This window comes from Helianthus annuus, chromosome 13, assembly GCF_002127325.2.
Source record: "Helianthus annuus cultivar XRQ/B chromosome 13, HanXRQr2.0-SUNRISE, whole genome shotgun sequence".
Lineage (NCBI taxonomy): Eukaryota > Viridiplantae > Streptophyta > Magnoliopsida > Asterales > Asteraceae > Helianthus > Helianthus annuus.
Genome location: NC_035445.2, coordinates 134,209,848 through 134,228,190, shown reverse-complemented (window position 1 = coordinate 134,228,190; position 18,343 = coordinate 134,209,848). Strand labels below are relative to the sequence as shown.

General features: G+C 39.8%; 1 protein-coding gene and 1 non-coding gene across 2 annotated transcripts; one reads left to right on the top strand and one right to left on the bottom strand.

Moving 5' to 3' along the window:
* The first annotated feature begins 10,328 nt into the window (after positions 1 to 10,328).
* Positions 10,329 to 17,902, top strand: LOC110901775 (cyclin-K-like). The gene is made up of 3 exons (XM_022148557.1): positions 10,329 to 10,458; positions 16,819 to 16,913; positions 17,381 to 17,902. The coding sequence occupies exons 1-3, from the start codon at positions 10,329 to 10,331 to the stop codon at positions 17,900 to 17,902; spliced, it is 747 nt and encodes a 248-aa protein (XP_022004249.1).
* Positions 13,072 to 13,177, bottom strand: LOC118486042. The gene has a single exon (XR_004877898.1). It is a non-coding gene; the product is annotated as a small nucleolar RNA R71 (small nucleolar RNA).
* Positions 17,903 to 18,343: the final 441 nt, after the last annotated feature.

Sequence of the window (18,343 nt, the reverse complement as noted above, 5' to 3'; positions counted from 1 at the left end):
GAGTATTGTAAAATAGTTGATAAAAAGAGAATGACTCACATTGCGGATTTAACGAGCAAGATATAAGTCTACTGATTAGCCTTGATTAAACCTAATTTAACACAATGCACACACACCAACGGGTTAGTAACTAATACAACAGTTACGTCAATTCACGAGATTAAACCCTCACAACGATTAGTCGGTGCAATACTCAATAATTCAATCGGATTCACAACGAATAACAGAGCATAGTCCGGATTCGAACAACACTCTAATATTCAAGTCGAAATCACGACGAATAATCAAAGTACAAGCTCAATTTGAGCGGCACCCAGACAATCGTTGGATAGTTATAATCGATCGGACGTTGAATCGTAATAGCGATCGAGTTATTACCCTGATTGCGGCAGCACCTCGTGATCGTGTGTGTTTAATTGTGATATAACAGCCTTAACTCGACGTACACAGACTGTTTATACGTCGTTTCAACTTCAACAGTTAAGTGCCAAAGTCGGCTATTTATAGCAATTTTTGGGACTTGCTTACGGACCGTATGCCTGACCCCTTACGGTCCGTAAGCTAAGCAGTCTAATTCATAGGCTGCCTAGACTCGGGACTAGCCTTGGTGACTCAATAATCCAGCCAATCAGAACATCCTACGTCTTATTTTAGATAATTATTAAGCTAGGGTTTATCCCCCTTGAGTTTTAAGGGCCCTGATCCTGATTCCAATTGTTCCGGAAATTTTAGGGCTAATGCCAAATCACTTGGTTGTCTTAATTAGGGTTTTCTTATTGCCTAATTATCGTCCTAATTACTGATTTTAGTGACAGTTGTTACATCCTCCCCACCTTGAGAAAAATCTCGTCCTCGAGATTTACTGAAATAGATGAGGGTACTTTCGCTTCATTTCTGATTCTAGTTCCCAAGTGTACTTGGGTCCTCTCCTGGATTCCCATTTGACTTTCACTAGCACGAGTCGTTTGTGTTTGAGAAACTTGATCTTCCGGTCTTCTATTTGTAGGGGTTTCTCTATGAATTTCAGCTTTTCATTTACCTCTATATCCTGAAGAGGTACTACCAGGGATTCGTCTGATAGACATTTCTTGAGATTGGATACATGAAATACATCATGTACTCTAGCTAATTCTTCTGGTAGTTGTAAACGATAAGCTACTGGTCCTATTCGTTGGATCACTGAGAATGGTCCAACATATCTTGGACTTAGTTTTCCTTTCTTACCGAATCGTACCACTCCTTTCCAAGGAGAAACTTTCAAAAGTACTTTATCTCCTACTTGAAATTCTAGTGGTTTGCGGCGATTGTCAGCATAGCTCTTCTGACGATCTCTAGCAGTTTTCAGTCTTTCCTTGATTTGTGTTATTTTGTCAGTGGTTTCTTGCACAAACTCTGGACCTGATAATTGACTCTCTCCTATTTCTGCCCAACATACGGGAGTTCTGCACTTGCGTCCATACAGTGCTTCGAATGGAGCAGCTTCGATGCTCGAATGATAACTATTGTTATAGGAGAATTCAATTAATGGCAAATGGCTATCCCAATTACCACCGAAGTCAATTACACATGCTCGGAGCATATCTTCCATTGTTTGTATCGTCCTTTCACTTTGCCCGTCCGTTTGAGGATGATATGCAGTACTTAAATTGAGTCGGGTTCCCGTTGCCTCCTGGAAACTTGTCCAGAAACGAGAAGTGAAACGACTATCTCTATCCGATACAATGGAGAGTGGGACTCCATGTAAAGATACTACTTCGTCTACATACAACTTGGCTAACCTTTCCATGCTAAAGGTTTCCTTTATTGGTAGAAAATGAGCTGATTTGGTTAATCGATCCACAATTACCCAAATAGCATCATTACCTTTTCTGGTTTTGGGTAACTTAGTAACAAAGTCTATTGTTATGAGTTCCCATTTCCATACAGGCATTTCTAACTGTTGTAGTAGTCCTGAAGGTTTCTGGTGTTCTGCCTTAACTTGTGAACAAGTAAGACACTTAGTTACATATTCAGCTATGTCCTTTTTCATTCCTATCCACCAGAAATTATTTCTTAAATCTTGGTACATTTTATTGTTTCCTGGATGTACAGTATACCTAGATTTATGTGCTTCTTCTAAAATTTTATTCCTTAATTCTCCTTGCTTAGGTACCCAAATTCGTTTCTTGTGGAATTTCCAAATTCCATCCTTTCCTTATTCTCGCTCCTTTAGGTAACCTTTCATTCCTTCGGCATCGTCCTTGATTGCCGTTTCCTGAACTTCCTTCAATTGTTCCATTAAATCTAATTGTAGATTTAACCTAAGAGCACGGACTCGTTTTTGTTTCTCATGATACTTACGACTTAAGGCATCCGCTACTACGTTCGCTTTCCCTTCGTGATATTGAATATCGCAGTCGTAATCACTTAGGATTTCCATCTACCTTCTTTGCCTCATGTTTAGCTCTTTTTGCCCAAATATATACCTTAAACTTTTATGATCTGTATAGATAGTAAACTTACTTCCGTACAGATAATGTCTCCAAATTTTAAGGGAAAAAATTATGGCTCCTAATTCTAAATCATGAGTCGTGTAATTTTCTTCGTGCTTTTTCAATTGCCTAGAAGCATACGCAATTACCTTCTTGCGTTGCATTAACACACATTCGTATCCTAGTTTTGAAGCATCGCAATATACTTCAAAGTCTTCTGTTCCTTCAGGTAAGGCTAAGATTGGAGCATTTGTCAATTTGTGCTTTAGAATCTTAAAAGCTTCTTCTTGTCTAGGTCCCCACTCAAACTTAGTGGCCTTACAAGTTAACTTAGTCAAAGGTACAGCTATCTTAGAGAAATCTTTAATAAACCGTCTATAGTACCCAGCTAAGCCTAGAAAACTTCTAACTTCCATTGCTGTTTGTGGGACTTTCCATTTTGTGATTGCTTCTATCTTAGTAGGATCTACATGAATTCCTTCATGATTTACCATATATCCTAATAATTGCACTTCCTGCAGCCAGAATTCACATTTTGAGAATTTGGCGTAAAGCTTTTCCTTTCTTAACAAAGTTAAGAGTGTATGCAGGTGCCTACAATGTTCTTCCTGACTTTTGGAATAAATAAGTATATCGTCAATGAACATGATTACAAATTTATCCAAGTATGGTTTACAGATCCTATTCATCATGTCCATAAATGCAGCTGGAGCATTCGTCAATCCGAAGGGCATGACTGTAAACTCATAATGACAATACCTAGTTCTGAAAGCGGTTTTAGGTATGTCCTCCTCTTGTACTTTCAATTGATGGTATCCTGATCTTAAGTCTATCTTTGAGAAATACCTAGCTCCTTGTAATTGATCAAAAAGATCATCAATCCTAGGTAATGGGTATCGATTCTTAATTGTAACCTTATTCAATTCCCTATAATCGATACACATTCTCATCGACCCATCTTTCTTTTTCACAAACAACACTGGTGCACCCCAAGGGGATGAACTAGGTTGTATAAATCCTTTGTTTAGTAATTCATCTAACTGCTTTTTCAATTCTACCATTTCGGTAGGTGCTAATCGGTAAGGTGCCTTAGCTATTGGTGTAGTACCTGGAATTAGATGAATTCTAAACTCTACTTCCCTATCAGGTGGTAACCCAGGTAATTCTTCTGGAAAGACATCTGGGTATTCCGAAACTATAGAAATGTCCTGGAGTTCCTTACTTTTAGTGTTAATGATTACAGAAATCATATACACCATTTCTTGTTTCCTTGAATAACTAGCCAATTTCATTACTGAAATGAATTTCAGTGGCTTTCGAGGTCTATCTCCTGTAATTAAGATTACTTCTCCTGTGGGGGTACGGATTTCTACGGAATTCTTATCACACAGGATTCGAGCATGGTTGGCGACTAACCAATCCTTTCCTAATACTACATCAAATCCGGCTAGATTCATAGGTAATAGGTTTGCAGAAAACTTATAACCTAATAGTTCTATTTTTCCTTCTTGCAATTCTTTGTCTATGTTGACAGAATTCCCATCTGCCGTTTCGACTGTAAAAATCTGCCTAAGGGTAGTTAAGGGTAAGTTAAGAGCTTGGCAGAATGAAGTATTGATGAAACTTTGGTTTGCACCAGAGTCGAATAATACTTTTGCATAGACGTTATGTACTAAGAACGTACCCGCTATCACGTCCGGAATGAGTTCGGCTTCTTGAGTGGTCAGTTGGAATGCACGTGCGTTTTTCTTAGTTGCCCCTTCAGCTTGCTTGCCTTTATTATCTGCCGCTTTAACCAATTTAGGACATTCGGTTTTGTAATGTCCGGTTTCTCCACAGTTATAGCAAACTATGGTTTTCTTTTTGCAGTTATCTTCACTATGTCCTATTGATTTGCAAAAATTGCAGGTTATATTGCATCTTCCAAAATGCTTTCTCTTGCAACTTCTGCAGAATGGCGGGGTTGAGGATTGCCCCGTTCCTCTTCTTTTAAAGCGATTATTATTATTACCCGTACGGATTCCCTGGGTAATCTTCTGAGCCAATTCCTTCTCTCGATCTTCTTCCCTTGTGCGTACCAGTTCATCAGTTAAAGTATTAGCTAATTCTACAGCATCGTCAATAGTGCGTGGTCTTGCAGCTTTAACGATGTTACGGATTTCTCCGATTAATCCCCAAATATATCGGGAAATGAGTACCGGTTCTGGCGAAGCCAGGTTAGGTACCACTCTCGCATATTCGAAGAATGTCGAATTATATCCTCGACAGTCGACGCCTATCATACGATGACTCAGGAACTTGTTTGCCATTTGTTCCTTTTCGTATTCGGGACAGAATTTTCTTTCGACAAGACTCTTAAATTCTTCCCAACTCATCGCATAAGCCACCCTTCGTCCTTTGGCTTGTAGCAGTGTATTCCACCATTCTAGTGCTCCTTCTTTGAATAGATTTGACGCATACATCACTTGATCTTCTTCAGCACATTTACTTATTGCAATTACTGCTTCGGTTTTCTCTAACCATCGCAGTGTTGCAGTTGCCCCTTCATTACCTGCAAATTCTGCTGGTTTACAGGCAGGAAAATCCTTGTAAGTGCAACCAGGCGTTACAGCTTTTAATTTCTTGGGGGAATGGAGCCTGTTGCGGATTGTTATCATGATTATCATGATTGCCGCCTCCATTTACACTATGACTAAAATTATCTTCCTGAGTACGTTTACTAGGAATGATTTGCTGCGGTTCGATTGGACTTTTTGCAGCAACGAATGCTGGAATAGCATTGGCTATCCCTTGAGCAACAATATTTTCAATATCTTGTCTAGTCATGTATTGATCTCCTGAATGTTGCTCCAACTGATTAACCTCATTTACTGGTTCGTTACTAGCGTTTTCCATCTGCTAATTTATTTGATAGGAATTATTAGTATCTAATTAGTGGTAACAAAATTAGCACAGATAAACACATAGATTATTACAACATACAAGTATAACCAAAATGGTCGATGCCTCGACTTCTATTTCATTTTATATTATACCTGCTTCAATACACATTGGTTATCTTACATTGTTTTATTGCCCATTTTACAAGTTTAGTTTTACGGTATTAGTTATAATACAAACAAACTTTTCCAACCCTTCCCACTATTCTTTGGATCAACTGGCAGTTTAGTAGTGACGTTCCCTTTCGTGATACTTCCAGGAAATTTGCTCCCCAATTTCCCTGATCCTATTCCCAGTGCCTATCAGTTCTTCACCAAACTGATGCAGTTCAACTAAATTTTCATAGTTCATTGGCGGATTAGGGAGAGGTTCTGGATCAAATTGTGGGAGAAAACTGTAGGGACTATTGACTATATTTTGGAATTGCCAGTCATTGGTCCACCACTCTTCCATTTGGCCTAATGGTCGTGTGTGGATTAGTGGGCCTGGAATCATTGGTTCTAGGTTTAATTGGATTTGAGCTGTAGCAGGATAAGAGAAGAGATTGTTGTTGACAGGCTCTATGACATCACAATTGGCCAGTAGACGATCTATTTCGTTCTGGAATGTGATTTCCTCGGGCTGTTGAGGGCTTTCTCCAATCTCTATTCCCTTTTTCTTTAGATCTATCCCTATTTCTGTCTCTGCTTGTTTGGAACTTTCTCCGGGTTCTATTTCCTTTCCCTTGCTCACACTCACAGGATTTTCTATTTTAGGGAGTCTCCTAGGTTTCCTTCGGCGCACCTTTCGCCATCCTACGAATCTTCTCCTCTTTTTAGGTTTTGCTTTTTCCAGCGGTGGAGCTTGGAATTCCAGAGGTTCCTCTATGTCAGCGATGTAACCAGTGAAGTTATGGGATACTTCGATTGGCACAGGATAGAGGTTAAGGTTCTGAAACGCCTCGGATAGCTCACTCATGCTGTGTAGCATATATGCAAAACGCACAAAAATGATAAGTTAAAACTTTGGAACAAAGTTTAACAAATAAACATTTTTATTGCACACCAATTTATACAACATAACCTTAAACAAAACACACTCAGATTTATTTATTTATTTACTGGGAAGTACTTATTTCTAGATTTAGAGTTTAAAGATTTGCATTTTCTGCTACGGTAGCGAGCAGATACAGATTTGCCCATTTTTCATCTAGGTTATTTTCCCCTGTTGGACTATTGCTAATTTCTTGAATCTCTGGGTTAAACCTCACTCTCTTGGTTTGGGATCTCTTTTTTCTTGACCCTTCCTAATAATCAAATTCCTTTTCTCTGGGGTAAGTGGGTTTTCATAATTTGCCTTACGGACAAAGATTCCTTCTTCTATCTCGGTGGGAGATTTAGAGGAAGAGGTTCCCTGTTCTTTGGGTGTACTATCTAATTTGCGGTAGATGGCAGAAATCTTTTGTTTATCCATACTGTAATTTTAACAATTAATCAGTTAATGCACATATATTCACCGAAGAATAAATAAATTTTCCTAACTGTTTTTCAATAGGCTTAAATCAATTAGAATAGTGAGCTTAATCAGTAGGCTTAAAGCAGTGGCTCTGATACCACCTTATTTCTGTCACGGCCCCCGACCCGGTTTTACCCGTTTCAGGAGCCCCGACCCGGTTTTACCCGTTTCAGGAGCCCCGACCCGGTTTTACCCGTTTCAGGAGCCGCGGAAGTCTTGTAAAACATGATCTTTTGATAATTTAAACTGCTCGTTTTATAACTTTAGGGATAACTCCCGAAATTTACAACAGTGTAATTTCCTAGGGAAATCTTTATTTTCAAAACATGTTTCTTTTATTTATTTACATTGAGCCACTTTTCTAAGCTGGGAGTGCGTCACGACACTTCTTTCTTTGGTCACAATGTATCACCTGAAACATGTTTGAAAAAGGTTTTGTCAGCGGGGACATACTGAGTGAATCATTCATTTTACTTAAACGACAGATTAGTTATAATTCACAATATTAAGTGCAACTGCACTGTTTCTGATTATCAAACCAACTACCCACGGTACTTTACCACTCGACCCACTGGCCCACCTGTCCAGTGGTGTCTGTGATTATGGTCATATCACCCATTGGCTGCCCCAATGTTGAAGATTATCAAGTAAAGTGCACAATACCCCACATACCGGCTGTAACTTGGTGATTACTTAATCACTGTTAATTATAACTTTTGGAAAATAATATGGAGTATTGTAAAACAGTTGATAAAAAGAGAATGACTCACATCGCGGATTTAACGAGCAAGATATAAGTCTACTGATTAGCCTTGATTAAACTTAATTTAACACAATGCACACACACAAACGGGTTAGTAACTAATACAGCAGTTACGTCAATTCACGAGATTAAACCCTCACAACGATTAGTCGCTGCAATACTCAATAATTCAATCGGATTCACAACGAATAACAGAGCATAGTCCGGATTCGAACAGCACTCTAATATTCAAGTCGAAATCACGACGAATAATCAAAGTACAAGCTCAATTTGAGCAGCACCTAGACAATCGTTGGATAGTTATAATCGATCGGACGTTGAATCGTAACAGCGATCGAGTTATTACCCTGATTGCGGCAGCACCTCGTGATCGTGTGTGTTTAATTGTGATATAACAGCCTTAACTCGACGTACACAGACTGTTTATACATCGTTTCAACTTCAACAGTTAAGTGACAAAGTCGGCTATTTATAGCAATTTTTGGGACTTGCTTACGGACCGTATGCCTGACCCCTTACGGTCCGTAAGCTAAGCAGTCTAATTCATAGGCTGCCTAGACTCGGGACTAGCCTTGGTGACTCAATAATCCAGCCAATCAGAACATCCTACGTCTTATTTTAGATAATTATTAAGCTAGGGTTTATCCCCCTTGTGTTTTAAGGGCCCTGATCCTGATTCCGATTGTTCCGGAAATTTTAGGGCTAATGCCAAATCACTTGGGTGTCTTAATTAGGGTTTTCTTATTGCCTAATTATCGTCCTAATTACTGATTTTAGTGACAGTTGTTACACTATAAGTGTTCCTTGATGATCAACATCTGTCCCTTAGTGTTAGGAGATGATTAGGGGTCGCCCATATCTCTGGAAAATCTTTGTATTAATGATTTACCGTTTATAACAGCCAACAGCCAACTTTCTATCGCTGGGCGTCGCTTACGGACCGTATGGCATGGCCCTTGCGATCCGTAAGCCTGTGGCGGAAACAAGTTTACCCTTTCACCCCCTTACGGTCCGTAAGCGCTTAACATAGGCAAAAAAAATTAACCTTTCAAGCATTGAATGGTCAACTTGTAATAAATAATTTTTGTGCTTGGAACAAGTCAGTATGAGGCTCTTCTTAACCCATGCTTGGTCAGTTATCACAATGTATCATGGGCTTGCACAAGTATGGGGTTTATGAACAATTATTTGCATTGTATTATTTTCTTTAAGATCCAATATTAGCAAATTTGGACACTTTTGATTATTAGTAATTACAGGATTAACATATATTGGATGCTTATTAATTTTGCTTAGGGTCTCGGGATTTATAATGACGAAGTCGCTCAGAGGTATAAAATTAACATGTCGACATGTTCAAAAATCCTACCGTATATCTTTTAATTAAATCCGGGTTTATATTATTTTTTTTCGTATGCAACACGTGTCATTTATTTATTGGACACAAAATTTCGAGGTGTTACACCACCTCCACAGCCTCTGTACCAGCCGCCGCAGCCGCAGCTAATCCCGCCTGAGCGCCAGCAGGAGGTCCTTGAGAGATTGGACCGTTGTGAACGGGAAATCCAAACTGAGCGCAGACACAACAGAGGTTTCTTCAAAGGACTATCAGATCTGATCAAAGGGAAGTCCAAAAGAAGGGATTATTGAAGACCTTTATTTATTTTAGTTGTAATCAGTCCCTGCGTGGACTTTTGTTTCTGTACTCAGCTCCTGCGTGAGCTTGTCTTTCAGTATTCCGCCCTTGCGTGGGCATGTCTTTTTAGTTAACCCCTACGTGGGTTTGTTGTTTGTTTTCTCCCCTGCATGGGTATGTTATTTGTAGAAGTCCCGTTTAGGGCAATTATTGTACTTGTTTAATTTAAGTTATGGAATGTTTGCATTTAAATTTTCATGATTGTTTATTAAGTATATGCATAAAACTTAAAATACAAAGTAATAATGAAATTAACATTTCCTATAAAAGATCTGCCATTAGATTAAAATGAAAAAAAAATATAAAAAGGGACAAGACCTAGCCATGTGTCATTTTAAGACAAGGCCAAGATGGTATCTCTATAATTAGATTCAGATCAATAATTAACATCTCAACTTAGGATTGTTCTGCGTATTATATTTAAAAAGAGAATCTTGGGGGTAAGACCTAGCCACGTGTCGTTGTAGACATGGCCAAGATGGTAAAACCTGTCCAAAAGATTCCAAAAACCTTGTTAACATCTGTAAGTATGTTAGCATGCTGGGCAAATTGTGATGCAGCATAAATCACACAGGCCATCTTTAAAATTGGGATAATTTAATTCCCTGTATAATCATCCTTTGAGGATGAAGTGCCTATGGGTAATAATTAACGTCCTCAGGGACTAAGAGACAATTGAAGTCTGCAACTCATTGCCTAGAAATAGGGTAGTGAACCGTGATTCAGACCCGTATACCTCGATTCCGTGAAAATCCTGGTTATAAATTTAAAACTGTCCTTGTGACTAAGCTTTTTATGCTAATATTAAAATGTAATATAGGACTATAATAAGAGTCCTGAATAAATAATTAATAAATTAACCTGTAATGGCTGTTTAAAACCATGGTTAGTAAATTATAAGTCCCTGTAAAAGCTTCTAAATAAACCTTTCCCATTACTTTCTAAATGTAGCAATTTAGGCTACATGGCGGGTTCGGACGAGGTAAACAGTCGTCCGGTGGAGAATCACGAGAATGCTAGAATTCAGCTGACTGGTGCAGAGTTGCAAGCACTGGTGGACAATGCTGTTACTCGGGCTTTAGATCGTCAGAACAGTGAGTCTTCTGAGACTCAAAGTAGAACTCTGTCCACACCACACTCAAGGTCAAAGACTCATTCTGAGAGTCTGACAGGTGGACCATTGGACAACCCTAAATCATGTTAAAAGACGAATTAATCCTTCACTTAATCGCGTAATTATCTTGAATTAGATGACTACGGTTGCTTATGTTTCAGGTGTAGTTCAGGAGCTTAAAGTGGATTAAACGCAACTTTGGACGGTTTGGAGTTGAACGGGTTGAGGTTGAAGCAAAAGATGAAACAAAGAAGATCATTCAGCCTTCCACCGTAATTTATGGTCCTACCATAAGTTACGGTGGACCTGAAATTTGCCTTGTTTCCACCGTAAAGCAGTTTCAAAGCGTCGTAACATGTTTGTGTCCACCGTAATTTACGGTGGAGCCGTAAATTAGGGTGGAGTCTGCGAACAATTGTGTAACTGCCATCATTAAGTCAGTTTATGGGTGTCTTTTCACCTATTCTCATGATTGGACGTTTGTAGAACACTTTGGGGGCGATTTTGGCTATCTTGGCTTGGTTCTAGACAATTTCTAACATTCGGTTTGTGTTTTCGATTTGTATGAACATTGAATTGCTTGTCATGACGATTCACCAAGCTATGTGTGGCTAGAACTTTTGGTGATCATCTTAGGTGCAGGTTTCTCTTGAACTTTTGTGTGTTTAATTCTGAATTTCTAGAATGATAACTCGTGTTTGCTTGTTTATCATGGTGTATGCATAATTGCTTGTAGCGTGTTAATTGATAATGCAATTTCTAGTCTCAATCGTACGTTCTTGGTGCCGTTGGCAATCGAGATATCACGGGAAGGGTTAGGGTTAGTTATTGATTAATTGGTCATCGGGAAACAACCTCGCGTTTATACAATCCGAGTACTTTGTTCCCTTTTTATCACTTCCATTATCTATACACGAGTTATGTCTATGTAACTCTTTATAGTTGGAATTACACACAATTGTTTAAAGAAACTGAATCCTAAGAAGGTCATTGTTTTCCTAATCTGTTAAACAACCAATTTCGATTTGCACTTAGTTATTAATTTAGTTTTCTAAAACAACAATCTAAATCATTGATCTTTAATTTTCTGCAAATTAGGTTAATTGTAGTTTAATTGCAAAGCTATATAATCGACATATTTTCCACTTACTCCCTGAGTTCGATACCCTCTTACTACTATCTATAGTTGTTTTTGGGATTAAATTTGCGTATACTACGACATCACGTCAAATTTTGGCGCCGTTGCTGGGGAGTAGTGCGCAACGTGTGTCAGTTTGTTAGTTTTGCTTGTTATTTTCGGGTTTACGCTGGTTGTGTTTAGTGTGCAGGTACTTCAGGTGTATGCATACTAGGGGCTCTCACAGGTCATCACCACTATCGTTTGATCCGGAAATTGAAAGAACACTAAGGCAAAACAGAGTTAAAGTAAGAGAAAACAAAATTATTAGTTCACCCACTTCACCCATTACACCAAGAAACATCATGGCTGATTCACAAATTCCACCTACAACTGGTCAAACGACCTCATCCTTTATACCTACTTCCACCCAACCATCACCAAACACCACTTTACCAAATACCACTGTCGAATTCACACCAACCAATGGCACTCAACCGATCACTACTCAAGTTGAACCCACAATTACCTATAACCCTTCTACCACAATCCCACCATTATCCCACTTCTTTCCTCCAACTACGGGTCAATCATCATCTAACTTCACAATTGCACCAAATTCAACCATTATGCATACTACCTCATCCGTTAGACCACAATACCAATCGGGTTTTCAGTATTCGACCCTCCCATTTGGGCAAACTTCGGGAATTCAAGGAGATGGGTATGATGAAGGATTTGAAGAGTTTGAGGGTTACGATGAAGATGGGTATTTTTACGGAGGTTATGGTGATCAAGGAGAATTCGGATATGTGCAAAGTCAATCTCAAGGGATGGCAAGTGTCGGTGGAATGCCACAACAACAACAACAACTCATACCACAACACATTAGGCCAAGACCACAAGGGCCACTAATGCAACAACCTATCCCATTGCAACAAGTCCGGCCACAAAATGTACAACCACAATTTCAAAGACCACCTCAACGCCCACCGATGCGACAAAAACAGTTTCAACAACCAATCGCACCACAAGGGCATGTACCAAGGCCAATGGGTCCTATTCCTCCAAGAGGTAGGTTTGGTGTACCAAGGAGACACCTTAGAGAAAATGTGAGGGGCATCGAAGCACATTTTAGGCCGGTAATCACCCAAAACCCTTTACCTGTAGTTATTCCTCACAATGATCAAGGGAGGACATTTGAAGTAAGGACCAACTCTTTGCAAAGTTTACCAAAGTATAAGGGGTTAGCAACGGAGGAGCCTTACTTTCATTTGGAGGCTTATGACTCGATTTGTAACACTCTTGGGAGTCAAGGGTTCTCGGCCGATGATATTAAATTGGTATTATTCCAATTTTCTTTGGAAGATAAGGCGAAAAAATGGTTCAACACTTTGCCTTCGGCATCCATATATACATGGGGGGAGATGCAACAAACTTTCTTAGATGAGTTTTACACCGCCCAAAAGACCAACGATGCACGAAAGGGGTTAGGAAGTTTCCAACAACAACATGGTGAAATGTTCCATGAGGCATTTGAACGATTCAATATAATGATAAAGAATTGCCCTCACCATGGAATTGAATTGTGGGAGTTGATGAATGCCTTTCACGAAGGGTTGAGTGCCGAAGATGCACGTGATTTGATGTCCATTACCGGTGGGACTTTTTGTAACACCTCGAATTTTTGTGTCCAATGATGTGTTAACACGTGTCATTTGATTACACGTGGCATCTATAATAAATAAAGGACTAATTTTGACAAACCTTGAAAGTATGCAAATTTGAGGGTTATAAATGTCAACAAAGGGTAAATATACTGTATAGTAACCCTAAATAATGCTTGTACCTTCAAACGAATAAATCATAGATCGTACGGAAGCGAAACGCGAAAGAAAGTGAGAGATTACAAGCTACAGGGGTTAACTGTGTCAACATGTTTAATTATACCTCTGAGTGGCCCTTTAACGTTCCCAAAGCTTTGTAACAGTATTATACACTCACTAAAATATAATATATAAATTTCGCGAAGTTTCGTTATGAAACGAGAAAATTACGATCGAATTCGTAGGAGAAGGGTTAAAAGCGTCAATAATGAAAGTTAAGGCTTTCAGTATAATTAAATAAACTAACCGGGGACTTAATAGCGCGGGTAAATAACACGAGGTCCTTAGTTGTAATTAACCGAGGGCTAAACCGCAAAGTTACCCCTTCAAACCCGAAAGGTCAGGTAAATCATTACGAAAGATTTCGTTATTAATTACCCGATTCTGTCATCATTGCAAAAGATTTAAAAAGTTCTGAAAATATAACCTCTCGCGGCCCGCGTGAGGTTTAGGCATAAGTTGAGGCGGGCCGCGAGCCTCCTCTTTTACTCGCCTGATTTTTAAAACTCAGGCGGCCCGCGTACAAGGTGCATGATTTCTCCATGCGGGCCGCGTGGGACGCCCAGATGCAGAAACTTTGTGTTTTCTTGCCTTTTGAGCTTGTGAATGATCAAATCTCCAATAAATGAGGCATGGGCACCCTACACTTGACCCATAGCTCCAGGGGACACATGCCCATCATCCATACCCCTCTGTAGTGTGAGTTGTAATGATCTCATGGCCATTTGAACACTATAAATAAGCACACTTGGCTCATAAGTTCACCACACTTCAAACACACTCATCTGATCACTCCAAGAGCTCTCTAGCATTCCTCTGTGTTCTTAAGTCTTCTCTCAAGCTTCTGTAAGTGATCTAACCCTTTGTGGTTTCACATTTCCTTAGTAAATAGCTAAAAACCAAACCGTCGTAAATACGGTTTGACTTTAACATAAATCAGTGATGGTTCAGTCTTATGACGAATCAAAAGTAGTTTTGAGTTGGTATTTATGTGGGTAATAAACCCTAAAAGGGTTCCCTCTGATAACCACTCTAACTATGTCAAATATCGAGTCAAACGCGCACTTAAAAAGTCAACAGAAAGTCGTTTTGCCATTTTATACATAATCTGTAATGTATATGCTATGGAACCTGTTTTGATAATCATAAAACATGATAATAAGTATATAAACTTGTTTGCGCTCGTTTGAATCGACCATTTGCTATATTGAACTGGTTCGGAGCCGAATGTCGCAAAAGTTTGACTTTTGCTTTGACTTCAGTTCTGACCCGTTTTAGTGAGGTATAGATATGCCTTTGGACTCTCTTAGGACCAGGTCACATGTTGGTATAAACCTCTGTGATCGGTTCATGAGTTATCCGAGTCTTTTACGTATTTCCGTTAAACGCCTAAAAGTTGACCGTAACGCCGTTTTGAAATTAAAACGAGTATTTCGGACACGTGAATGGACCAGAACCTTGCTTATTAAATTATAAGCATGTCCTTAAAATTTCACGTCAATCCGAGGTCTAGAATGAGAGTTATGCTAAAAGGCGCATTTAAAAGAAACTTTTGTAATAAACGGCGCAATTAGCATAACGCCCATCTAAACCAAGATTTCGTCACCAAAACTTATACCCACTGTTATAAAATAATATTTTGGGAATTTTAAAGATTTTTAATAATTTTTACCTTGCTCATAACCTGCGGTTATGGCTACGGTTCGGTAAATACCGAATATGCCCTTTTTGGCCAAAACTTGAGTTCTACAAGGTCTTTTGACCCGATTCCAGTTGCTATTGGTTTTAAATAATAAATAAAGTATTTTAAGCTTTATAAGCTGTTCGGGAAACTCAGATTTCCTGTAGAACTCGAAAAGCCCTTTAAAAGTCTTTAAAATGACCGATAAACCCCTACGGGGCGATATTTTAACTAAAACTCGTTACGGGCATCACGGAAGGTATCCTACTGATACCACAACCTCTTTAAGGCATATTGACTTAGGAAATAAGCGTAGGACTCTCATGGTTAACCGTTTCGCCTATTGCGCGCACGGTTCGGCTTATGAAACTAGTTTTCATAAATTAGCCGATACGGGTCAAATTATATTATTTGAACCCCAAAATCCAGAGTGTGAACATTGAACCCATATAAAACAAGTCTCTGAACTTGTTTGGGCAGAATCACATTCCATTCTCGGTTTTCGCCTTTTGCGCGATTAAACCATATCTATATATGTCGGAACCAACCGGTCTAGGCTACGGCCAATATAAAGACCCGTTAGGATTCTAAGAGGTTAATTAAAAACCTTCGTTCCAGATTAGGAGCCCCGGTAAAAGCTATCGGCGATTTAATCGAATTAAGGATATATACTTGCAAAGGTAAATACTTTTGACTTATTTCCCCTATATGGGCTTGGGTTACGGTATATTAATACCGCTTGATTGAGCATTATATAATTCCATCGCTTAGGTGGTTAATTGATTAAATATGATCGGCTCATTTAAACAGTTTTGTTTCTTAAAAGCCTTTGGGGGGTTATTGACCGTTGTCCCGGATATCCTTGGCATCATTTTACGAAATGGCCACGACCATCGACATCCCGGTGTAGGCGTACACCCGGTATACATTGTCGACATTAAATTAAAAGACGTAGCCGTTGGTTTTTATACTACGGTTTTACGCAATGTGGTGTGTCAATTAATCTTTAACCCGGCACGACCCGGGCTACTGAATGCATAAAAGAACATGTAAAACGTTCACAAGATTATTATGATTTTCCCAAGTTATAAAAGAGTTTGTGCCTTGTGCATTCAAATCAATTTTAATAAACATTTTCAAATGTGTCAGTTGAACGTATTTACCAGTGTAAACTGACGTATTTTCCCCAAAAAGATTAAATGCAGGTACTACACGAAATGGGCTGGTATTAGCTTCCTAAGCATCGTAAATAGTCTCGCAAACTCGATGCAGTGTCTGAATGAACAATATTTTCTTATTTGATCCGCTGTGGATGTTCGACTTCTGTAATACATTTGATATTACAACCAGAGGTTGAAATATATATTTATCTTTAAGCTTCCGCTGTGCATTATATAATTGTGTGGTTTGACTATATTGTTGCCAACATCGTCACGGTAATCCCCCACCGGGCCCACCGGTGAAACACGTGGAAATAGGGGTGTGACAGGTTGGTATCAGAGCCAACGTTGAGTGAATTAAACACTATCCTAACGTGTTTAATCTCAATGACACAATTGCACATACTTGAGTCTAGACAATAACTTAGGACAAATTCGGATTAATACTCCTTTTTGTCTTTTTCTTTCATATGATTTTTAATAAGTTTTGAAGCAGGAAAATGCCACCTGTTATATTTCGCGGACGAGGAAGGGGAAGACGAGGCCAAGGAGAGATCGTTACCCGTAACGATCATGAAGCTGGACCGTCAGGTACATGACCTCCTTCAATAACGAGGAGCGAAGAACCCCAACGAAGAAGAGACCTGTATGAACCAGCAAGGCATTCGACCTCGCACAGTTCAACGCCATCCTATCGGCACTCATTCGGACCGGATTCCGAGAACGATCCGAACAACCCCCAGCCATCCTACATACCGCTACAGCGCTCGGTATCACACCGTGCTTTTGGGGATCCTACCCCATACTTCCGAGGTCAGTTCAACCCGGCTGACTATATACAGGAACCTTCTGGATTTGTTCCGCTTGGTCCACAAGACCACTTTTCTGAAGATCCCATGGATGAAGACGAGGATCCTACTGAACCAGCTCGTGGTACGCCCACGCACCCGATTGAAATCTCCGATGGATCTTCATATCATGGTCCACAATACCAAGGCCCAGACAGCTTTATGGCCTTGTTCGATCAACATGAGTGGTATTATACACCATCTCAACAGGGATCGCAGCAGCAGCAGCAACACCCGCGAGATCCTTCTGAGGACCCGCACTTCGAGGCAGTGACGCCACCGCCTCCCCCACCGACTCAACCAGTAATGCCCGATCCGCCAAGGCGAAGAAGATCAGGCGCAAGAATGTCTACCCGTGGAGGGGAATTCCACTTTAGCACCCCTCGACATTCAAGTGGTAGCCATTATCCATCCGTACCGGAGGAAGGGCCTTCAAGCCCAGCTCAAGAGGTGAACTCAGCACCAGTTGCACATAATTCGCCACCATTTGGGGACGACCGCCCGTTACCTCCGTACGCAACAAACTATAATCCGTATGAGCCATCATCACAAGCGCACTACAACTACAACTACGAGCGCGACCCCTATGTGGTAGCGGCCAGGTATGACGCCCGCTATCCAGACAGAGCTCATGGACCTCCAAGAGCGCCAGACTACTTAGCTCATGGGTATCCAACGCCACCAAGACCTCCAGTTCCTCAACCACAACCACGTTTCTCTCCCCCTGAGTAGGAGGAGATCCTCCAACGACTAGATCGTGTGGAGAGAGAGTTTGAGGAAGAGAAAAAGAGCCACCGAGGTTTTCTTAAGGGCTTAGCGAACTTACTAAAGGGCAAGAAAAAGAAGCGTGACCACTAGCCCTTAATAAACTGTACTATTGTAATTTCTACTTTGAAATAAGTCCCTGCGTGGACACTTATCGTATTTTAGTCCTTATATGGACTTATCTGTTAAATCCTACAAGGACACATGTCATGTACTAGTCCTTGTACGGACCTATCTTTTATTTTTACCTTTATGAAGGTATGTACTGTTTAAAGACCCGTTTAGGGCAATATGTGATAATATTTGAAATTTATGGAATGTACTTTATGAGTTTTGTTTTACTATGAATGAAATAAATCAAAACCATTCCTTTTACATTGATCTGCCTAAATAAAGAATCTTAAAAAG